General features: G+C 47.8%; 1 protein-coding gene across 1 annotated transcript in view; it reads left to right on the top strand.

Annotated features, from left to right (window-relative positions):
* ASAP3 (ArfGAP with SH3 domain, ankyrin repeat and PH domain 3) overlaps positions 1-24,981 on the top strand; it is a 329,849-nt gene that overhangs the window by 166,532 nt on the left and 138,336 nt on the right. Inside the window, exons 11-12 of the mRNA XM_078682583.1 lie at positions 1,373-1,442; positions 13,965-14,052. Coding sequence (XP_078538709.1) covers positions 1,373-1,442; positions 13,965-14,052 — 158 coding nt within the window. The remainder of the gene's footprint in view (positions 1-1,372; positions 1,443-13,964; positions 14,053-24,981) is intronic.

The following is a 24,981-nucleotide window of genomic DNA, read 5'->3' on the forward strand; positions in this document are numbered from 1 at the left end:
TTGACTTTATATATGTGAGGTTCTTGATATTCACCCAATTTCCGTATATGACTACCCATCCACAGCTTCAATCTCCAGCTTAGCACACTTGCTTGATGTATTATTGCAATTTTCGAACGTTTGGGAGTTTTAAGTGGCATTCACTATTTGAGATATGCCAGCTTTCAAAGGACTCATTTGAGAGGTAAGTGGCCCCAATGCCAACTATTGTATGATTGCAACAGTCTTGGGGACAAATCTTTGAGCCCCGTATTGATTCAACTACAAATAGTATGAAGTCTTGTGATAAGTCTGTCTTCATTTAGTAATGTTAGTTGGATCATGGATATTATAACCATATGCTGCTTGGAAGATATGGGCTGTTGTTAAACAGGTTATATCAAAAGACGGCTTCATCCAAACACAGTATCTTGTATTATTGGTCTTTTCTAGCTAGACTCTGTTATGTATCTGACAATAGAATGTTTTATCCATGGTGTTCCTCATTGCAAGACTTGGAGGGAGTTCATTTCTTCATATTTATGCTCTGTGCAAATTGGAAGGCCTGGTATTTAATTGGTTTTCTGATGATTAATTGTTTGATTATCTGTTCAGGATGTACTTGTGTATTTAATCTACTCTACGTAGTCAGTTTGATTGAAGAGCAGTGAACTGTGGCCACTTCTGATGCGTGATAATTGGAACATTATTAATGTTCTTCTCAGTTTTTAATATGAATGATGTAGCAGTGCCATATTGTTTGTTATATGTTTACACTTAATGTACCTCCTGTGCTCTTCAACTCTCCTCCCATGCCCTCTTTCCCATTCTTCCTCTGCCTTGTCCTTTTTTCCAGTCCCTCCACACTGAGCTCCCTTCCTGCCACAAACGTCCTCTTCTTCTTTCTCTCAATCCCTCGCATGCCATCGCCTTCGTTGCTCTTTTTGCCATCCTCTGTATTGTTTTGCTCCATATCTCTCTACGTATGTCATGCCTTGTTCTTTTGCTTCCAGCACGACTCACTTTGTGCCTACAATCTTGTTTACCCTAGGTTGCACCTTCTCCTACTTTAAATTCTTACTGTGATACCGTCTCTTCTTAAGGCAAATATCTTCCTTGTCTTTCGCCTCCTCTTTTAATTTAGCTTCTCTTTCACATTTTTCAAAATCCCCTTCTTCTTAGCACTCTACTATGTCTTCCTCCATCCTGTCTTTGTCTATACAGTTTATCTCACCCGCCCTTTAAATCTTTCTCCTCCTTGTCCCTTTACTCACTCCTTTGCCCACACTTTCTCTCTCCCCCTTTCTTTTCATCTTTTCCAACAATCTCTGCACTGCAGTCACTCTTTTCTCATTATTGCATCTGATCCTTCTACTCATTTTATATCTATCAGAATCCGAAAAGTGTGGCAGAAGAGAAAATGTGGAGTGAAGTATGGATACCTGACGATTTCCCACAGCACGGTAAGTGAGAGCAGCAGGCAACAGATATTGTGAGCCCTGTGCCAGGGAGCCATCCAGTGGGACAAACTGAAGGTCAGCGCATAGATCCTCCAGGAAGTCACTAATTGTTCTAAAAGGAAGCTTGCTGTTAATATGGAGTGGGCCCATTCACACTGCGAGTGTGCTATGAATAATATAAAGCAGCTGTGCAAGAACATAGCGGTATTCACCTCACCTCTAGCCAGTAATTACTGCTACAACAGTTTTGCTGCCAGTTTAAAATATGAAAAGCACTTCCTGTTTTACTTCTTGGTACTATGTGTTTAAGAATAGGATGCAGAAACTCATTCTCTCACTTTGCCTTAGGTAAGTGAACCTTACCTCTTTGAAACTCCAGGAGTTTGAAGGTGTCTAAATGTCATGAATTTGATTGTCATATGGGATGCGTATATTTTTTACCTCCACTTCGATTATACTAAAGTCACTCACTCTTGTGATACTTCACTGTTCAGGATGGGCAAATACATCATTGACGTAATCAGTGCACAGTCAATATGAAATTATATTGATAATGATAATATTCACCCCTTCAGTGGGGTGTTAAACATACTTTTGTTTATGAGCAATCAAGAGGCATCTGAAATACACAGGTGGGACTCTAGATTACTAGTATGCAACTCAGTGTGGGTTAGGCCAAATATAAAGTTTATCTTAAAATGTACCTCAACAGATCATGATGAGAATAACTAACACTGTTCTGATTACATACTTTCCTCTCATGCACTTGAATTTTCGACATCATAAGCGCTACAGTTAACCCATAGGAAGTCAACCCATGGTGTCTGCAAGTAGTCACCAGGGTTCAGTAGCATGCCAGTCTAGGGCCTGAGAGATAGTCATCTAGAGATAGTTGACAGGCAAATCCAAAAGTAAGTGGGCTAGGACCAGCCAAAGTCAAAAAGCGAAGGTCACTGCTTGCTGCCAAAGTAAAAGCAAGCGGTCAGTGGGCAGATATATAGTCAGCTGGATACAGACAGAGAATCAGGAAGGGCCATATAGGTAGGCAGCAGTATGCCAAGGCAGAAAGTTTGCTGCTGCTTTTAGATGGACTGAGAGCTGTCAGAGTCAAAGACCATTGATGTGCTGCATTAATATTCTTGCCAAGACCCCTGAAGACTTTAAGGAAGATTTTAGCAATGAGTAATCCCATACAGTTTCATAACCTTGTATAACTGCATGCGGTGGATGTTTCAGTAATTTTAGGGCACCAATATATTCAGAACATTATTAACTGGCCAAACTCTAGTAACAAATAGATACATACTTGTCATTGCCAAGAGGAATCTTGGCTGATGTTTCTTGTGCTGTTTTTCATTGGGGCCCTCTCATTGACTTATTTTTTTTTTTCAGCATTCCCTCTCTCTAAATTATTACTTATTCCTTTATCAGTTGGTTGAGATCTGATTCTACATTGTGTAAATTCACAGGTTTCGCAGATTAATGAATCTCTCTGTGACTTTCTCTTGTCAGCTGTTAAGTGTGAAATACAGCAGGGAAGGTCTGCATTCACCTCTAAATCCCTAGCGTAGATCCACTCCTTGATAAAGTTAATTGCAGCCTTTGCTTTATATTAAACTAAGTACAGTTTGGAAATCATCACATTCTTTAACCAATACCTCTAAAGTAGATCTCTGGTATTTTAGTACAAAACATGACCAGGAATCAAATGTTTAAGGAAAGCTGAATCTCAGAACTTTTTCAGGAGTCCCTGGACATTTAGGGATCACTAGGATTGGACTGGGACAATTAGAGCCTTTTACCACTGGTGTCCTGGGGCTTAAACTTACTGTTAAGCACCGGGTACACCCCTTCAGGAGGAGACCCTCATAGAAGCAAATTCAAGCACCCAAAAGTGTATACAGGGAGATGTTTGTGGGTTAGAGACTCAGAACTTTACAAGCTGATCAGCAGCTAAATATTCTATATGCAGCCTGTGCTTATTCTTTGAAAAATAAGTACTTTACTGAATCCCCCAAAAAATAATTCAGTACATAATATGTCAGAAGGTAGAAGATTATTAGAAGTTTTCAGTATTTACTGGTGACACTGCCTAGGCTATTTGTGGTGGATTACTCTTTAAGATACATGTTGTGTCATAACTCCGAACAGATGCTATGATTCATCTTGATGGATAGCGTTGAGAACTCTGCCAAAGTTAGGGAAGGCTGCTTTGACTTGGTAATTACTCCAACTCTGCAGATATGGCCTGAATCCCACCCCCGCTTTTCTCTCTGGCTGTGCATCACCTTGATGTCCATTTGATCAGCCAGAGCACAGGCAACTCGTGTGTTGTTTGGTAGTAAGTGGTGTGGAACGCCCAACTTCTGTGCAAATGGAATCTACAGCACCAGAGCAGTGCATCAGAGTAATCATAGGCATCACTGGCACCAACTTAAGAAGCTTCTGTCATATTGCATTGCTTCCCACTTTGCAGATCTTGCAGCTTTGGTGCTTCCTTGGACCCATTCACAAAGTCCAAAATTCATAGAAAGTGTGCACAGAAGCGCAGTTCCTTCCCAGCTGCTGCATCCAACATCTTTTGCTTGTCCTGTCTAGGTTCCTACAAAGCCCTTCTCCTTCTGAGCAGCATGTCCTTAGTGCAAGGGAACCTCAAATACCCCTCCAGAGCAGTCAGTCTGCTCTCTTTCTTGAAACAGGTTTCCTGCACCTCTCTTGGTAGTCTTGGTCGAAGTTCCCCAGATTACTGGTCCCGGGCCTGGCAAGAGGAGTTGGCAGTAAATATTCCAACCCTGGAGCATACAAAGTTTCTTGTTGCCACTCTTGTGGAGAGCCCAGATACTGGTAGGCTGAAAGTTGCTGTCACATCTTTGTGCCAGAGTTGCAGGCGTTAGTTGTGTATTCCAATTACCAGGCCTGAGTCCCGTTCTCACCCTCTCGCTTACTTTACTTAGACCGGTCCAGCCAAGGTCGTTATTGCAAGGCGCTAGCAGGAAGGTGTGGTGGAGCAGGAAGACTTCTGACAGAAGAAACATAAAACAAGGAAACAGAAGAAAGGGGGTAGACCTTCCATTGAAGAATGGGCCAGGAAAGAGCATGGGGAATTTCCCAACCTTCAAAGTGGCCCTCTGTCTCCTCTCTTTCGCACACAAAGTCTGGCTCACTACACATGATTCCTGAAATGTCCCTGGAGGAGCCCTACAATCTCCATCTGCAGTCGGAGCTCTCTTCAATCCTGCTCTTATGTACCATTTGGATGTTGAAAACACAAAATATATTTCATGTGGGCTATGACTGCATGTATCTCGGGTGCTCTTTGTTATATCTTCTATGCAGTCGTAAGAGATACACAAGTGACAACCTTGTCCCACATGGGTGAGCGAAGGACTGGTTGCAGGGATTGGCAGCCCCAATAAACAAGCATTGGCATAGCCAATAGGTCTCGCCTTTGGGACCTTATAAGTGTTCAACCATGCAACAGTTAATGTTGTTGCATCAAGGATATTGTGCTGCATAACTAAATACTTATAAGGTCCCAAATGTGAGACCTATTGGCTATACCAATGCTTGTTTTCCAAGGAATGTTTTTTTTTTTGAAAAACTTTTTATTGATTTTATAACACAAACACAAACACAAACAACTTGCAAGGAGTGAAGAAAAGGAGACATCAATATACACAGCATTGCAGTACATGGTGTTGGGGCGGGAAGGACAATCCAATGAGCGTTCAGTCTATCGAGAAAGAGTCTCACAGGGGTGGGGGGGAAGAAGAACAAATTGCAATCAGTATACAATAGTATGTGGAGGAACCTTCGGGTTACGGGGACGTAGGTGCAACATCTGGGTCAGGAAGAGGAGGGGCACATATATCGCCACGGTAAGTGTTCCACTGAGTCCATATCTTCCCCCATTTTCGGGGATTACCTCGAGAAATATACACAGTTTTTTCTCTGAACATGCACCAATCCATGTTTTGTTTCCATTTCCGAATCCTGGGCGGCCCCTGAGCGCCCCACAGTTGCGCAATGTCCCTTTTGGCAATCATGTTACCCAAGGTCACCCACCGAAGCTGCGACACGGAGTAATCATTCGGTTCCCACACGTTCAGCAGGCATCTCCTAGCCTCCGGCATCGATCGCACCCCCGTAACCTCACTCATCACCTCGTGCACAGGGGTCCAGAATCGCACTATCTCAGGGCACTCCCAGATGATATGTAAAAAGGTGCCTAGGAGACCGCATCCACGCCGACACAAACCATCCACAGAAAAGCCCATATGCACCAAACGGGGACCAGTGACATACACTCGATGCAGGATTTTAAGTTGCACAAATCTAAGGCGCGCCTGGATGGCCACCTCTTTAGGGGAGGAGATCGCCGCCTGCCAGTCCTCATCGTCTAGCTCCAGCCCATCGCCAGTCCAGACCTCTCTGAGGCGAGACAGGAGATCAGACCTGGAGTTGATTAATTTTTTATAAATAAGCGAAATCGTACTATCAGGAACATGTCCGTCCAGCACCCTGTCCTCAAGCGGGGACGACTCCGGAATCTCCGCACCCGAAGGGAAGACCGAGAGCACCGCGTGGCGGACCTGCGCATAGCGAAAAAATTCGCGATCGCCCAAAGCGTACTCTGTTTTCAATTCCTCAAACGTCTTCATCCTCCCCTTAGTCCAAACATGATCAATCCTGCTGATACCAATCAAGTCCCACCTATCACACCCCCGAGACTGCCAAAGTGAGCCAAGTCTATCAGACGCGTACAGGGGGGTGGCACGAGTCAATTTATCAGTCCACCCAAGCGCCATGGAAGCATGTCGCCACACCTGGACGGCCGTCCTAGTGGGGCCCGTCACGCTGCGAGGGGTGAGTTTCGAGTAGAGGGCTCTATTGTAGTCGCCCCCCGGTAACAACCATTTGTCCATCTCGAAGGCCGGATTCGGCAAAGTGCCATACATGCAGTGATTTATTGCCCCCAGTTGAGACGCCCAATAATAGCGACGGATATCAGGCAAAGCAATTCCACCGTCGTACCACGGGAGCGACAATTTAGCAATGGCGATCCGGGGCCTACCCCCCCACACCAGTTGCCTCTGTAAACTCTCAACCTCACGGAAGTATGTAGCCGGGACAACGTCAAGTGTGTTTTGCAATGCGTAGAGAAAGCGGGGCAGTGACATCATCTTAAACAATGCCGCTCTACCTAGGGGAGAGAGAGGAAGTTTCCCCCAGGCGACCACGTCGGCCCGAAGGCGCTGAAGAGGGGGCAGCAAATTACGGTCAAACCGCAGTGCAGGGCTCAGCGTGATAAAAATGCCTAGGTATTTAAATCCATCTTTCACAATCGCGATAGGACAACCACTTGGCAGAAGGGGGGCGGCACCTGACAGGACGTATACACAGGACTTCGACCAGTTGATGACAAGACCTGAGTTTTTGCGGAAGGATGTTAAGACGTCAAACAGCACAATGAGGGATTTACGGGGTGATGTAAGATAGAGCAGAATATCATCAGCGTAGAGAGATACACGGTCCTCAAACTCCGAATTCCATCTAATGCCCTTCAGGGACGGCTCCCACCTCAACCAGGCCGCAAGCGGTTCCAAGACGAGAGCAAACAACAAGGGGGACAGGGGACATCCCTGTCGCATCCCTCTGCTCAGTGCAAAGGGCGCAGAGACCCGATCATTGACCACCACCTGAGCCATGGGACCGGCGTAAAGCAATTTGACCCACCGAACAAACTCCGAACCGAAACCAAACTTAGCAAGAACCGCCCACAAATACGGCCATTCTATCGTATCAAACGCCATCGTAGCGTCCAAGGACGCCAAGATGGCGGGCTCGCGCAGCGTCTCGGCCCGCGCCAGGACGCCATGCAACCTTCGGAGGTTAAGCGCCGTGTTACGATGCGGTATAAAGCCGGATTGATCAGGGTGAACCAGGTCCTCAATGACGGTCGCCAAACGTGTCGCCAGCAGCCTGGCCAGGATTTTAGGTTCCGCATTAATCAACGAAATGGGTCGAAAAGAGGCACAGCGATCCCGGGGTTTACCATCCTTGTGGATGACAACAATGGTAGCCAGTCTCTGGTCAGGTGGGAGAGAACCCACCTCCAAAGACTCAAGAAACATAGAGCGCAGATGAGGAGCTAGCGAATCCGGGCGCAGTTTATATAGCTCAATGGGGAGCCCATTAGGGCCCGAGGCCTTGCCGAATCGGACCGAACGGACAGCAGCGGCGATCTCGTCCACAGTAGGCGGAGCATCCAGAGCATCTCTATCAATATGAGACAATCGGGGAAGTGCAATATCACGCAATGGCAGGTGGGAGTCCTGCTCTGATCGATCAGACACCTGGGAGTACACCTCGCGGAAATAATCGGCAAAACATTCAACAATATCAGCAGGGTCTGTGCAACACTCTCCACTCTCCGTGACAATCACAGGGACGACACGACTTGCAGTCTCTCTCTTATCCAACCAAGCAAGCAGTTTCCCAGCCTTATCACCCACATCATACAGGCGTCCCTGCTGTTCTCTTCCCATTTCCTTAGCAGCTTCAGTGTCCAGAGCTCTATATTCATGTTGTTTCAACTCCAGTAGATGTAACCCCTCAGCGGTGACCCCAGCCTCCAAGCACTCCTCCAGGGCCGTGATCTCCCCCTCAAGTCGAACTATCTCAGCGCGGTTGGCCAACTTCACGCCACCAATCAGTGAGAGGGCCTGGCCACGAATGACCGTCTTGTAAGCTTCCCAAAGTAAACTAGGGGAGGAAACAGAGCCCACATTTTCCTCAAAATAACAATCGTGTGCTTTAACCAGCTCATCTCTGACCCTGGGGTCCTTCAAATACCAGGGGTTGATCGGAGCCACTCGGCCCGCCGAACCCTGCCGTGCATCAACCACCAGCCAAAGCGGAGAATGGTCCGAGATACCCCGTGCCAGATGTTTAACTTCCCGTAGGAGGGATGCATGAGCCGAGGGCAGTAATACATGATCTAACCTCGAGAGACTACCATGAGCACCAGAATGATAGGTATATTGCAACTGGCCCGGGTGAAGCAACCGCCAGCAATCAGTAAGCCCCAGCGTTTCCAGGAAGTCACTCAACCAAGTCTGGGCCCTCGGCAGTTCCCTGGGAGGGTGACGATCACGCATCCCCGAGACCACCGCATTAAAGTCACCCCCAACCAAAAGCAAACCCTCGGGGAGACCCAGGATAAGGCCACTCAGATCAGCAAATGTGGTGGCCTGGAGGCCCGGGGGCACGTACACAGAAATCAGAATAAGAACCTTCCCCTCCCAGCGCCCCACAATGGCGGCGTATCGTCCCTTATCATCCAGTATGACATCATCAATGGCCAAGGGGAGGGAGGTCCGAACCAGAATGCCCGCCCCCCTAGAGCCCGAAGTGAAACCCGAGTGCGACACAAGGCGATAACCACGCCTATTCAAAGCGTAGCACTTGTTGCCGAGCAAGTGAGTCTCCTGCAGTAAAACAACATCTGGAGTCAAACGTTTCAGCAATTGCAACACCACCCTCCTCTTAATCCCATCCCCCAACCCGTTCACGTTCCAACACAATAACCGAAGTCCCCTACCCCCCATCCCTGTGTTCAGCCCCTCCCCCGCCCCACACCCAGAGCAACTGCAAAAAACAGGAGTGTGATCCTTTCCCTCGCCTTGCAAGTAACGATAAAATTCAAACAAACAACCCAGTTCCCCCAACATAGTCAAAACAACTATACCCCCCACCCCGCACCCCTGCTGAAGACCAAAGAGCCCCATAAACTTGCAGTGTGCCTGTCGCCCAACCACCCAACTAATCTACGAAAAGAAACCCAGGAGGAGAAAGGACCCGTTCACCCCCCACCCGCCCCCAAAAAGACTATTACTTGCAAACATTAAGAACACAGCATATCACAGTTCAAAACCAACGGGAAGTACACGGGGTCAAAGTCAACAGCTACTCCTGCTCCGTCGGGCCACCTTCCGCCCGATCCGACTTGCCAGAGTCCTCAAAAGGTTCAGGATCCGTAGGCAGCGTGTCAAGCCAGTCACTCACGACCCCAGGATGGTCGAAGAAAAAAGTACGATCCCTATGTACCACCCGCAAACGGGCCGGAAAGAGCATGGCATACTTCATAGACCTTTCTCGGAGTCTCTTCTTGACCCCTTGAAACCCCAGCCTCTGTTTCTGGACCTGTTGTGTAAAGTCCGGATAGAAGCTGACAGTAGAGTTCTCAAAGGCAATGGGACCAGACTGCCGCGAAGCCTGCAGGATAGCGTCACTGTCCCGGAAATGAAAGATCCTCGCAATGATGGGTCGAGGATTAGCACCCGATTTAGGTGTGCCGCCGGGGATCCTATGTGCACGTTCGACAGCGAAAAACTTGCTGAGACCCTTGGACGCCAAGTGATTCAGCACCAGGTCTTCCACCAATAGGTCCGTCGAGGCAGCAGTCGATGATTCCGGGACCCCAATCAGGCGGATGTTATTGCGCCTGGCACGGCTTTCATAGTCCTCTAGGCGCCCAGAGTAATAATCATTGGCTTTCCTCAGATTCCCGACTTCAGCCTGTAAGTCGGCAACATCGGTGACCAGGCTAGAGGTCTTAAGATCTAGGGATTTGACCTTTTCATTTGTCTTCGCCAAGTCCGCCCTGATCAGATTGACATCAATCGCCACCGTGTCCAATTTGAGAGTCAAGGCCTCATATTGTTGCCCCAATGAGGCCTTCATACCGGTGATGGCACCCATGAGGTCTCGCAGCGAGGGCTCGTCCTCAATCGATGAGTCCTCCGGCATTGTCATCGAGGGTTTGGCTGCCGCTCCCGGCGATCCCTTAGCTAGAGTGTACCGGTCCATAATGTTCGTTTGCAGAGCACTCCCTCGAGCGCCCGGTTTAGGCCCGCGCTTCCCACCCTCAGGCTTGGTGGCCATCTTGGATCCTGGACCCGTACGGGTCGCCTGTTGACGGGTGAAAATGGTGACTGCGGTGGCAAATGTAGAACCAAAAGGGTGAAGGTGGTGCCAGTCTCAGATCTGGGAGCCGCCGCAGATCGGTAGTAGAAGCGGAGAGACCAAGGGTGTAGGAGCGTCTGGCCGTCCACGGAGCCGACAAAGTCAGGTTCAGCTCCGGACAGGAATCGAAACCGAAAGCGATCGCCAGCCTACACAAGTCTTAGCAGTCCGTTGTTATTCACTTACTGGACGGCAAGCGAGACAAGATAGCGCGGGGCGTCACCATGGAGCAGGCCAGAGAACTGCGACAGTCTGTAGCTCTGGACCCCGAAGTCCAAAAAAGTTCGTTGAAACAAATAAATGAGCAGTAGAACTGTGCCAATAAACACCCGTCGTCTGAATCAGGATAAAGTACAGGATAGTCGATGGAGGTGGCGAGGGTCCGGGAGCCCTGTGCTCACGCGACCATCTTGGGTGCGCGCGAAGCTCCTCCTCTTCCTAGGAATGTTAATAGTTCCCAGTCATTCATTTATTCTGGCACTTCCGTCAATGTATTGTTGCATTCTGAGACTTTCCACGCTTTGATTTTTGAGTCTGTTCTTACCAAATTCAAAGTAAAACCGCATGCCCCAGAATGCAACATGCTTTCAGGTAAACTGCCAGCGCTGGGTGAAGGTATTACACAGGAAATGGATCTACTTGTCAGCAATGAGTGATTTTGGCTACCTAAAATGAGTAGAGTAATGTTGTTGGGAAACATATTTTACTGCAGTCAGGTGATGAGCATCATATCATATGCGGGTTGCTCCTATGCACTCCAAGTGGGCAGTCAAAAACTACAACCAGTCTTATTTTTAAAAAAAGCACCAGTCAGAATGTTTAAATTGAATCATAAGGGTTTTAAAGCAATTTAGAGGGTTGCAAACGGGCAGCTTTACACCCTCAGTGATTCAAAGAAAATATGCCTAGTTTTTGTTTTTATGTATTCTATGGTTGTGTAATTGTCATCATGCCATGTACATTAACATGCTTCAGTCTATAAAACTTGGTAAAAACAGCAGTTCAGACGTTTGTAACACTTTCCTAATTGTAAGCCTATGCCCAACGGTGAAATATTTGACGCAGGAAATGCTACCTGCAAAATAGTTGTGGATTTCCGTAGCACAAGGAGTTAAAAGGACCCAGCCATCCGGGAGCAGGAGGAGCAGAAGTGAACAGCTCGGTGGGGAGAAATATTGCAGAGCGGAGCATTCGAGCTAAGACTGCAGAAGAGAAACAGAGATGGGCTGCAACAGTCACGGAGACGGCATGAAATAAACAAGCAGAAGTGACGTAGCCGCCTGTGAAAGTGAAACTCATCGCAATCATGAACAAAGGGGCGGGGGCGGAAAGAAGGGGAAATGCAAAATTAAACTGATGAGGAGGGAATGCGTGGGGGAAGGAGAGCAACACGGTGGGTGGAGGGCTGCTAAAATGCAGATTGCTTAAGCACGCGAAGAAAACAAGGAGAAACACGAGAGAAGGCCTGTGGCCGTCAAAGTGAAAGTTCGGCCAGTGGAGGGCATTGCTGTGGGGAGGGGGGAGGAGAAATGCGTCACGGCAGGCAGGGGAGGGGGCGGAGCGGGGATGTGGAAGGAGTGCGGCTGAGGGAACAGACGGCGATTTCAGGCTGCGATGAGGGTGTGAAGCAGCAGGGGCTGCGGGAGGGAGGCTGGGCTGCCTTTGATGTGTAATGCAAGGCAGGCGGCTGGTGGCATGTGCACGCGCTTTTAATGTCAATGCGCTTGCGCATTAAGCTTAAATTTCACGGGCACTGCAAGGAATCGCCATCGACTTGCAAGTTGGTAAAGCTTATTTAAGCCCCTATATATCGAGCTCCCGCTCAATGCGCATGCGCATTGAGATAGGTCGCTCGACCTAAAAAGATAGGAGAGTTCAGTACACAATCTTCCTTTCAGGGACAGGTGAAAATGCTTGCTTTGCTGCCATAAACTTTATTGCTGCCACAACTATCAGCTTTCAGCAGCCTGGTGAGCTGGCCGTAGTCACATTTGGTAGTGAGAATGTACATGGGGCCCCTTCAGACCACAGAACTCCACTGTAGGTCTCAACTTGTGTCACCAAAATGCTCCCAGCCCTATGTATGATTGTTGTGTGCTAAGGGAGAGGTGGAAAGTCCTCAGTGCTTGCAAAAGTGAAGCCGAGTTAGGGGCACCCACTATACTGAGCACGCGGGTGGGGGGGGGTGCTTTCTCTGTCTCATTACTGAGCATTTCCAATTCTGAGCCACACTCGCCTGCATCATCTTTGTGATTATAAACAGCCATTTGGAACACCATCAAATATCATTGCTGCTTCGTGGCACAAAACGTTTTTTCATTGCGAATCAACATGGATATGTGCTCATGACAGTGGGAACTTATTTAAGGATCTTATTTAGGAATTAGGGATGTTTAGCAACCACTAGAAGTGGCCTGATTCCCTCTTTGCCAATTCCATGGTTTCCTGTTGCAGTGAAAGACTGGGTACCCACAGGGTTTCTGGTGGCAGAAGCTCAGTTAGATTCACTGTCGGAAATGTATAGCCAGCAGTCCATTTGCCACTGAACTATCAGTTTTAAAGAATCCAACCCTCCCCCACTTCAGGGTGGCCTTCTGAAGTTCCCCTATTCCTGCTCCCAACCGCTTGCATCCCTTCGTTGCCTACATCATTTGGCTTCATCTATGTGGATCTTTGGGTACACGAGTATCCTCTGATGGAACACGGTGATTCATGCTCATACTTTTCAATCTATAATTGATAACTCTGATGGAAGTGGTTTAGTCACACACAACTCTGGTGGCTCATACCCTGGTGCTACCACCTCTGTATGCCTGTACTTGAGAAAATGTACATTTTAAGTATTGGGTGGGTTGTAGTGAGTGTCCCCTGTATGTTCAAACGAAATGAAAGGCTGGAGGGTTCTTTTATTCTTAGCTATTTTTTGAGACTACAGAAAGAGCACAGCGTCCTTGCTTACCTTTGTGTTGTCAAAGGTGACTGACTGTGCCTTAAGAGTAGGCACCATCACTGGAAGAACACTGCAGTTGTCTCCTTATTTTGAATGCATGATGAAGTCTCTGCTGTGAATATTCTGCCACCTAGTAGCTGGCCTCCTGTTTACCTCTAAATTATGTGTATGTCTTTTTTGCGTTTGTTTAACATCCATCTCCCTGGCTGAAATAGTAGATTACTGTATATGACTGGGTTGAATGGCCTGACCTCAAACCGCTTGGTTGAGATAAGTATTGGCGTCTATTTTGCAACCCCTATTTCATGATCTTCAAAAACCTTACACATACTCCTGTTTTTGCTACCATCATCATCATACTGCACCCAACATTTTTACTTCTGCAAAGCTTGTACACATTCCTCTTGATATCCCACTGCTCAGACACCTAAGAAAACTCGATCTTATCTTCGGTTTACTCTGCTTATGCAATTAAAATACATATAGTAAAATGATCCAGAGCTTTTTCTATGTTAACGGTCCAACTGTTCATTTCTGTTCTGCCACAGATAAACCGGCCCCCCGTGAAGCTTAACTTACTCACCTGTCAAGTGCGTCCGCACCCCGAGGATAAGAAGTGCTTTGACCTCGTCACACGTAAGTTGTTGGAGAATGATGTCAAGAATCCCATCTCCAAAACGTCTTTATACTGAGAGAACCAACTTCTAGCCTCTTTGACAGCTATTGGAACTGTATTCCCTGCTTTTCTCAGTGAAGGTTCAGGTCGCCGCAACTTTTCTGTAAATAAGTTATTAAGCATTTCCAGCACATTTCTGTAAGTCTGTAGATTAAGGACTATTTTGTCAGTGTCAGACCCCGTTCAGGTGGGGGGGATTGGGGGGTGGTGAGGGGGGGGGGTGGGTGTCACTCCAACATTGAAACTGCAAACTGGGTCAAGTACAACCCTTTCTGCAGGTGACTGTCAGGGTAGGGAGTGTGAGCAACCACAGTCTTCTGCCAGAGGTACTATGTAGGAAATGTTTAGAAGTCAACTGGCAACCAGCAGACTTTCTAACATATTGTCCCGCTAGTGCTATTATTTTGTGCAAAAGAAAGTAGGTTAATTTCATAGCAAAACTTCATAATACAGTTTTCTATAGAAATGCAATACATCGTTGTAATCTCAGTCTCGTTTTGCAATGAGGTGCTACAATCTCTTTTACCGGTATCCTCTCTCACCGCTAGGCTTAGGATCTCATGGTCACAGTCCCCCACACTAAGGGCATAAGCGATAATCAGGCACATGTGCAGATAGCGTCAAATACTCTCTCTGATTGAATGTGCAACTCAGTTCAATGTTTTTACCACGCCAACAAAAGTCTCGAGCATATTCGGCACACTCGTCTGTGCATGCTAGTTTCTTGTCCCAGGTGCAGGCTACACCCTGTGTTTACCTCTTGGTTAACATTGTAGTTGTAGCAGTGATAAGGGTGTGGTTCACACTCCCTCCCTTATGGTGGCACCTCTTCACCTTTGGGAGCTGCAATGGCACCTAGCTTTGAGGTCAGTGTTTGTGGGATGAAATTGTGGCCGCAGGTTTGTGCAGCTACACTCATATTGAGCAACACAGCATTCTTAGCCAGTTGTAGGCAGCTGCTCAGCTTTTTCAGGCCATAACAGCCACAGTGGTGTCTCTTTGGCAGTTGTGGCCTTTTTGCCAATCAGAGCTTCCCGCTTTGGCAGTGATACAGCTTAACGGTCTCAGACGTCGACAGCACCGTTTTTTTAAATCCTCAGTGGACATCACGGTGATACAGTGGTCCTTGTGCTTTGAAAGTCTTAATGCTGCTCATACAGGAATGGTACTGAGTGATCAAGGTGACCCCTATGTGACATGATTCACTCCTATTTACGCTCTCTGGGGTACTCAACTTTCTGTTGGTTGTCCTTAAGCTGGGAGCATGCTCAACTTCTCCTCCTTGACTGCCTCTCCTCCTGCTGGGCAAGGCGCACTCCTTCCCTCACTCAGAAGGCAGACATACTTCTAAGCATGCCAAACAGACACACTGCTTCTCTGTCAGAAAGTACAGATGTCCGGTGATGCCCTAACATCTCTGGGAGAGTGGCTCTCATGCAGACACATGCTCTGGTTGCACCATAGCTCTTCAAGTACTCTGTGGAGCACTGCCATTCTTGGTTTAGATGAACTTGGGTTTGAATCCCACTTTTATATATTTTCCAGACTGGGATGCAGACCCACTGTTTAAGGCTTCAGAACTGGTTTGGTACTTTTTGAAATGGTATTTTCAGGCTGCTCCTCAGCATAGCCTTTGTGCAAAGTGGTGGCTCGCTCAGCAGGTAGCAATTGGTCTAGTTCCAAGAAGGCGTATCAAAAACATGGGTTCGAGGCATGTGGGCTGCTGAATTCATATCTGTGCATAGATCGCCGCCTAGTGTTGGGTCCGGATGATTGCACATTGTTGTCCTGGAAGAGTCTTCGAAGTATCACGTGATAGGTGGCTCCTCCCCTGGACTACAGTGCGCATGGGCATCCTCTCCATCCTCAGATAGATTTTTTCCGCCATTGGGTTCGGATGTACTTTCCTTTACTCGAAGTTCGGAATCTAAAATAAACTTTCTACAGGCCAAAAGGCCTTCGGTATCGTCGGTATAGTTTACGATTGGTGCCGACAACTTTATTTACAGTTTATTCAACTCGGGACGTCGAATCGGGCCGCGGGCCTTCTCGACGCCAAAGGGACCAGTTGTTGATGGAACGAAGTCCATTCAAAAGATGCCCTCTTTGTCATTCGAGATACCCACATATAGATAAACACCCTGTATGTAACAAGTGTTTATCTCCGGAACATAATGAATCCGACTGCCTAGCTTGTGCCCAATTTTGATCCAAAAAGACACTTCGGACTCGACGGGCCGCTAGGCTAATCATGCAGAAACCAGCGCCAGAGTCTGAAAATATCTTCAACGATGAAGACGATCTCGTCGAAGCCGAAGAATCAGATCAACAGTCGGATCAAGATTCGGAGCATGACTCCAACTACTGTGTCGACGAAGAAGAAGACATTGTCGAGGTAGGAGACGACGAACAAGGGATCGGAGCCGTCGAAGACGACTCCAGTGATGAAATGGGCCCAACCGTGAGTACGACGCCCCAAACATACACTTCTATGGTTCCACTGGCTCAGGGTCGAGGCATCGCCAGAAGGACTTAGCCAAGATCTCGAAAGACATTCTATAGCCCCGCTGTTAGACCTGACACCTTTTGGCGTGGTTCTTCCCCCATCTTTTTGCCTCTGACTCATGTGTTTTGATGCTGGGCTGGATTTCGTTTTTGCTGATTTAGATGCTTTGGACACTCTGCCACTGCTGATCAGTGTCAGAGTGTAAGTGCTCCCTCTGTAAATTGTGATATTGATTGAATATACCTGATTGGCATATTTGTATCACCACGAAGTCCCTAGTAAAGTGCACTGTGTGTGCCAGGGCTGGTGATGACAGATGCTACTAGTGGGCCTGCAGCGCAGATTGCGCCACCCACATGAGTAGCTTTAAAATGGTGACTCAGGCCTGCCAGCGCAGGGCCTGTGTGCAGTCAGAGACTGCCTGTCCCCCTGGCCAGTGTCCCCACTGGCTAGGCCTAACCCTTCCCTGCCTGTGCACATCAGTCACCCCTATGGAAGGCTCAAGGTACCCCCCTGGGCAGGGTGCAGTGTATGGATAAGGTAGAGCATGTACTAGTGCAGGTCACATGCTCTGGTAGTGGGCTGCAGCCATCTTATGTGCTCACTGCTGTAAGGCTATCTTGCTCCATAGAGTAACATGGAGGAGGCTGGGCCCATGTGATACCAGCCTATCTTCCCATAGGAACAAGATGGGACATAAGTGAAAGATATCCCTGAACTCAGAATTTAATGACACATCTTTTAGTGAAGGGTGTTTTTAAATCCTGTGTTGGAGAATAGCACTTTTAGAAAGTGGCTATTCTCTTGTCTAAACCTTTCTGTGTGCCTGGGTTTGTGGAATGCCTGCCTGGTCTGGATGTGACAGGGGGGCTGTAGAGCCCCAGAGGAGAGGGTCGGAGCCATCCCGGGGATGAAAGGGCACATCTGCCTGCCTGGGAGGTGGGAGGAAGGAATGCCTGATAAGTGCTGGGCTGTGCTGGCCTGCCTCCCACTGCTAGCCCCCTCCTGATGGTCAACGGACACCTCTGGCCCTGAAGCTGACAGGAAGAAGAAAACCAGAGACACCTCAGTGCTCCGCAACCCCCAGAACTGGTTTAGACTGGACCAAGGGCCTCCATGCACAAAGACTTCAAAGAACTTCAAAGACATTGAGGGGTATAAGGAAAGGACCCCTGACTACAGAAGTTAGATTCTGAAATTCTGCAACCAAGAAGGAACCTCGGCTGGAAGGAGGACGGCTAGAGAACCAAAGGAAGATTGCCTTGCTGTGTGCTCTAAGGGCTGACCTGTTCTACTGTCTACCTGGAAGCTGAGGAGAAGAAAGGGGCTTTGCTGTGTGCTGTGACCCTGCCTACTTGAAACTGCCAAGACTCTGCTGTGTGCTGTGTCTACAACTGAATCTCCAAGGGCCTGAGAAGAGCTGGCCTCCTGTTGGGAACCCAGGGCTAAAGGTTCCTAAAGCTGTCCCAGAAAACGGCTGCAAACTCGTGCTGTTGGGACCCGAGACGCGTGGTGCTGGACTGCGGAGCGTGAGGAAGGGATCGGTGTGCTCATCGGCACATTAACCGTGAGGGTCGGAGGCTTGTGGAGCCTCCCCTCGTGAAATCCGCTCCAAGGTGGTGGCAAGGTCGAGAGGGGGGTCTAGTCGAGACCAGCGCCCTTGAAAACCCTTTGCCGCCAAATCACCACCGCGGCCCGGGGCCAGGAAACCCCCCCGCAATCTGCTCCGAGGTCCAGGAGCTGCCGCGGCGAAGAACGAAGCCGCCGCGACCCCATTGGCTGAGGGAGCCGAGCCCCCTCACTAACGCCGCGACGGGATTGGCCCGTGCGGCGCAGCGTCATCCGTGGTGGTGGGCCGTGATTGGCCGAAAGAGAGGAGCGTCATCGTTGGCCTGCCCCGGGAGCCGCGCTGCCAGTGGCTGACTCCCGGGTGCTGCGGGAGGCTCGACCCAACGCCGCGACGGGATTGGTTGGTCCCGGCGTAGAGAGAAGGAGGAGAGGAGACGACCCCTCAGCGAGAGCCGACCTCGCCGAGGGAATCTGAAGCGTCCCGCACCCCTGGCCAGCCGTCCCCCACCAGGTGAGCAGTACCGCCTCCCCCGCCGCTCTTGGATTGTCGAGAGCGGGCGGGAGAGGACAGGGGACCGGCCGGGGCGGCGACGCGGAAGATCTGCTAGGCGCGGGGCGCCCGGAGCCTGAGAACGAGTGAGGCAGCCCGGGGAAAAGAAGTAGTCCCGGGGCCTCGCGAAGGAGCGCATTTGAAGCGCTGGAAGCCCACGCATGAGAGCACGCGTGGGCAGAGGGTTCCTTGCTCGTGCTTGCAAGCCCCTTCCTTTAAAAATAAGTCAGTCGTGATCGTTTTGGAACCCTGATTCAAAAGAGACCTGAGACTATTGTTTTAAATGACAAGAACTGCCTATTTACAAGTACCATCCTAGAAATTAAGTGCAACCTTTAAGATAAAATGCTAAGTTGTCTACAGAAGTGATTATCATGCAACTGCTTCATTTACATGCTGAAACTAGATAAAGCTATATTTTTATAAAATATACTTACCTGTGTGGTCTCAGTTTGTGGTGGATTGGGGATTATTGTTGTGTTAAGTGCAAATGTCATCCACATTGCCTCTGTTTAGCCTAGACTGCTCGCGCCATGCTACCTAGAGGGTGAGCAGGGGTTATCTCAGAGGGTTATTCCGTCGCCCTGACTGGAAGTGAGGGTCCCTACTTGGGCTAAGGTACTTACCTCTGCCAACTAGAGACTCCCGGTTCTAACACCCGCGATACAGCTCGGCTAAGAATATTAGAAAAGAGCCATCGGATCAACGTACTCCGAAATTGTTGATATCGAAACCGAAAGTTATGGAACCTAAAACAAAACCGAAACTGATTGACTACACAGTCTTCGGACCAAACTACATCGACCCATCGGAGTCGATCCCAAAAAAGATCATCGACAATACGGTCTTTGGACCAAACTATGTCGATCCATCAGAGTCGAACACAAGGGTCGTCGAGCCGAAGGCCAGGTCACCTATATCCACTCAAAACAAAGGGCCGTCGAACCGATAAGATCGGCGCCGACAAACGACAACACAAAAAAGGGACTCGATCCGAAGAAGGTTGTCGAACCCAAACAGAGTCGACAAACCAATGGCTGTGCAACCAAAGACGATCGAGCCGAAGAAAATCGACCCGAAAAAGGCCATCGAGCCGAGACCAAAAAGCATCGGTCCAAAACCACAGGTTACGAAGACGCTACAAGGTCAGAAAGATACTATCGACCCGACAAAAACTGTCAAAACGATAAAAACATCGGCTCCGAAGAAACAGGCACAACCTAAAAAGACTGTTGTAACACCGAGGAATCTCGGACCAATCAAGTTTGGCCTACCAACTTCCTCTAAAACAAAGGCGGTCGACCCAAAAAGCGGTATCGAAACAAACAAAGACATTGGCAAAAACGCCGAGAACTACTGAGCAGGAGATCTTATATCCAGACCCCGCATCAGAAGAACAGTCAAAACTTAACATTGACCCTAATTCTGGCAAAGTCACTCTCTACAAAAGAAAAATCAGACCAGAAACTGATAAAGAGACTTATATCATCCCGCTAAAAAAGAAAAGGGACTGTTCTACTTCACCTATTCCATTTGAGCCTATTAAACCAACTAGGCCTGACCCATACACATATACACCCACACACTCAGATGAAGAGGTGGATAATCAATATAATGAGGAATACAATTACCCAGTAGACCCTGACCAAGACAGTCAAGCTCAACCATGGGTTGACCCAGTACATCCTGGTGACTCTCAACCCATTCCAGATACACCTTCATACCCTGCTAGGACTTCTCCTACAGAGGATACAGCTGCTTTTAATGCACTAATAGAAAGGGCAGCCCTCCATCACAATGTAGAAATGCATGCAGACCCCATTGAGGAAGATTTCCTCTTTGACACCTTTGCCACATCAGAAAGATCTGTCAAAACACTACCTATGTTAAAAGGGGTACTTAAACATGCAGGTGACATATTTGAGGAAACAACCAGGGCACGGGTCATTAACCCCAGAATAGAGAGGAAATACAGGCCAGCACCAGTAGACCCCACATATATTAAGGGACAACTGCCTTTGGATTCTTTAGTGGTATCCAATGCACGAAAACGTGCAAACTCTCATACAACTGGAGAAGCTCCACCTCCTGACAAAGAATCAAAGATCTTTGAGGCATCAGGGAAAAGGGTAGCTGCTCAAGCAGCTAACATATGGTGAATATCTAATACGCAAGCCCTGTTAGCTAGGTACGACTGGGCACACTATGACACCTTGGAGACACTTCTCCAGTATTTACCTGAACATTACAAAGAACAGGCTGAAGACCTAGTACAGGAGGGAAAGTTAATAACTAACGCCTCCATTAAATGTGCCCTAGACGTGGCAGATACAGCGACCAGATCTGTTAACACCAGTGTTATGCTCAGGAGACATGCGTGGCTTCGCATTTCAGGTTTCAAAAATGAAGTCCAGTCTACTTTATTAAACCAGCCAGTAAATCCTGACTATTTATTTGGTCCATCTGTAGATACAATCCTGGACAAAATGAAAAAAGACACTGAGACGGCTAAGTCTATGGGAGCCTTACAGTCCCAACAACATAGAGGCTCCTTTCGTCGCTCCAATTACAGAGGTGCTGCAAGGGGTAACTCAGCACAGCAGACCACAAACTACAAAGGGAATACGCAAACCACCTACAATAAAAACTATAGAGGTGGATACCGCGGCAATAACAACAAAGGCAGAGGACGAGGGAATAATACCACCAGATCCTCTACCAACACAAAACAGTGACTTCTTAGAGCTACCCCCAGACCATACAACACCAGTCGGGGGACGATTACAGCAGTTCCTACCAGTCTGGCAAAACATCACTACAGACAAGTGGGTTAGGCAAATTATCCAGGATGGCTATTGCCTAGAGCTAACCTCCACACCACCCAACATACCACCAAGACACCGTCCTATGTCTATAGAACACCTAAACTTATTGCAGCAAGAAGTCATCAGCATGCTGCAAAAAGGGGCCATAGAACTTGTACCATTAGAACATCAAGGTACAGGGGTATACTCACTATACTTCCTCATACCCAAAAAGGACGGGTCTCTCAGACCAATATTGGACCTCAGGCCCCTAAATCAATACATTTTATCAGAGCATTTTCTTATGCTCACTCTACAACAAGTCTTTCCACTGCTGCAACAAGGAGAATTCCTTGCAACTTTGGACCTCAAAGACGCAAACTTCCATATACCGATACATCCTGCTCACATTAAATATCTCAGGTTCACAATACTAAATCAACATTACCAATTCAAAGTCCTTCCATTTGGTGTGACAACAGCCCGAGGGTGTTCACAAAATGCCTAGCGACAGTTGCTGCACATTTAAGAAGACAACATATTCACGTCTATCCGTACCTGGACGACTGGCTAATACAAGCAAAGTCGGCCCAGCAATGTGCCAGCCACATGTCCCAAACCATTCGCCTCCTCCACAGTCTAGGCTTCACGTTGAACTACCAAAAATCTCACCTTCAGCCATCCCATGTACAGCAGTACCTGGGAGCAACAATAGATACTCTAGCAGCAAAAGCATACCCAAACACTGCAAGAATAAACAGTATGCAGATGCTGATCCAAAAGTTCAAGCCCCAACACTCGCTCTCTGCCCGAGTGTTTATGCAACTCATAGGCATGATGGCTTCCTGCATCTTCATAGTCCCTCACGCGAGACTACACATGCGTCCGCTACAAGACTGCTTAGCACGGCAGTGGAACCAGGCTCAAGGACAATTGAAGGACCTAGTGTTGGTGACCAGTCGTGCATACAACTCTCTGCATTGGTGGAATCCACAAAACCTTTGCAAGGGACGACTGTTCCAAGAGCCTGTACCATAAATAGTGTTGACAACGGACGCATCCCTGATAGGATGGGGAGCCCATGTCCTTCAGTACACAGTGCAGGGCCTATTGACAACACAACAAAAGAAAATGCACATCAACTTGCTAGAGATGATGGCAATTTTTCTGTCAATGAAAGCGTTCAAAGTACATTTATGCAACAAGACTGTGTTGATCCGGACGGACAACATGACAGCAATGTACTACATACAGAAACAGGGAGGAACACACTCTCCACAGCTATCACATCTAGCCCAAAGCATGTGGAAGTGGGCCATTCAAAGAAACATTTTTCTCATGGCGGAACACCTCCCAGGCAAGGACAACCAAATAGCGGATCTGCTCAGCAGACACAGCCAACAAATGCACGAGTGGGAAATTCATCCCACAGTGCTACAACCATACTTCCAACAGTGGGGACAACCAGACATAGACCTGTTCGCCACAAGGGAAAACGCAAAATGCCAGTACTTTGCCGCCAGGTTTCCACATCCGCTGTCGCAGGGCAATGCGATATGGATGAACTGGTCAGGCAAATTTGCGTACACTTTTCCCCCAGCACCATTAATACCGCTAGTGGCACGCAAACTACGCCAGCATTCACTGACACTAATCCTGGTTGCTCCAACATGGGAGAGGCAACCATGGTACACAACTTTCCTAGAACTTTCCATGGTGCCTCATCAAAGACTGCGGCTAACACCCACTCTTCTCACTCAGAGCCATGGAGACATACAGCACCCAGATCCGCAACAACTGAACCTTGCAATCTGGCTCCTGAAGTCTTACAGTTTGGGGACCTAAACTTACCTCCTGACTGTATGAACATTATCAAAGAGGCAAAAAACCTACTACGGGAGCTTGTTACGCTGCAAAGTGGAAGCGTTTTGTCATTTACTGTAATAACAATGACATAAACCCACTAGATGCTTCAACGCAAAATATCATTTGCTATCTTCTGCACCTACATCGTTGAAATCTAGCTTATTCATCTGTAAGGATACACTTAGCTGCCATTGCAGCTTATCTTCAGAACAGACAGCATCTTTCGCTGTTTAGAGTACCTGCAATTAAAGCATTCATGGAGGGACTCAAACGAATAATCCCCCCAAAACACCCACCTTCACCTGTCTGGAACCTAAACATCGTTTTAACCAGACTAATGGGACCACCATTTGAACCGTTGCATTCATGTGAATTACAATTTTTGACATGGAAGGTGGCTTTTCTTGTAGCAATTACCTCGCTTAGAAGAGTTAGCGAGCTGCAAGCCCTAACTATTCAAGAGCCATTCATCCAAATACATGCAAATAGGGTAGTTCTTAGAACAAACCCTAAATTTATGCCCAAAGTGGTATCCAATTTTCTTATCAATCAGACAATAGAACTGCCAGTGTTCTTTCCAAATCCACAGTCATTACCTGAAAGGGCTCTACACACACTAGATGTCAAAAGAGCTCTTCTATACTACATTGATAGAACTAAGGATTTTAGAAAAACTAAACAGTTGTTTGTTGCCTTTTCACCACAACACAAAGGCAACCCCATTTCAAAATCAGGGTTAGCCAGATGGATAGTTAAGTGCATTCAAATATGTTATCTAAAAGCAAAACGCACTTTAACAGTTCCCCCAAGAGCGCATTCTACACGCAAATTAGGGGCATCCATGGTTTTCCTAGGAAAAATTACTCTATAGGAAATATGTAGAGCAGCCACATGGTCTACCATACATACTTTCACAAAACACTATTGTGTAGATGTACATTCCAAATAGCAAGTGGCTTTAGGACAGGCTGTTCTAAAAACTCTGTTTCAGACTGCTGCAGCTGGCACAGGTAGCCACCGCTAAGGGAGAGACTGCTATACATCTATACATTCTATGCACAGATATGAATTCAGCAGCCCACATGCCTCGAATGGAATATGCTACTTACCAGTATGCATCTGTTCTTGGTATGTAGGGCTGCTGACATTCATATCGCCCACCCTCCTCCCCGGTGCCTGTCGCAGCTGTAGCATTCATTCTTACTTTCTTGCATGGACATCTCTTACTGTACCATACTCCATCTCTGCCACAATGGCGATAAACAATCTGAGGATGGAGAGGATGCCCATGCGCACTGTAGTCCAGGGGAGGACCCACCTATCTCGTGATACTTCGAAGACTCTTCCAGGACAACAATGTGCAATCATCCGGACCCAACACTAGGCGGCGATCTATGCACAGATATGAATGTCCGCAGCCCTACATGCCAAGAACAGATGCATACTGGTAAGTAGCATATTCCTTACAATGAAGTGTGAGGTCTCTGCACCTGGCTATCATCATCCTTCCTGAGGTAGTAATCATAAACTGACTTAAAGGAAGCCACTGACTAAGAGCAGTCTTACCTTGAACAACAGAAACTGCAGCCCCATG

This window comes from Lissotriton helveticus, chromosome 3_1 (genome assembly GCF_964261635.1).
Source record: "Lissotriton helveticus chromosome 3_1, aLisHel1.1, whole genome shotgun sequence".
In the NCBI taxonomy this organism is placed as follows: Eukaryota; Metazoa; Chordata; class Amphibia; order Caudata; family Salamandridae; genus Lissotriton; species Lissotriton helveticus.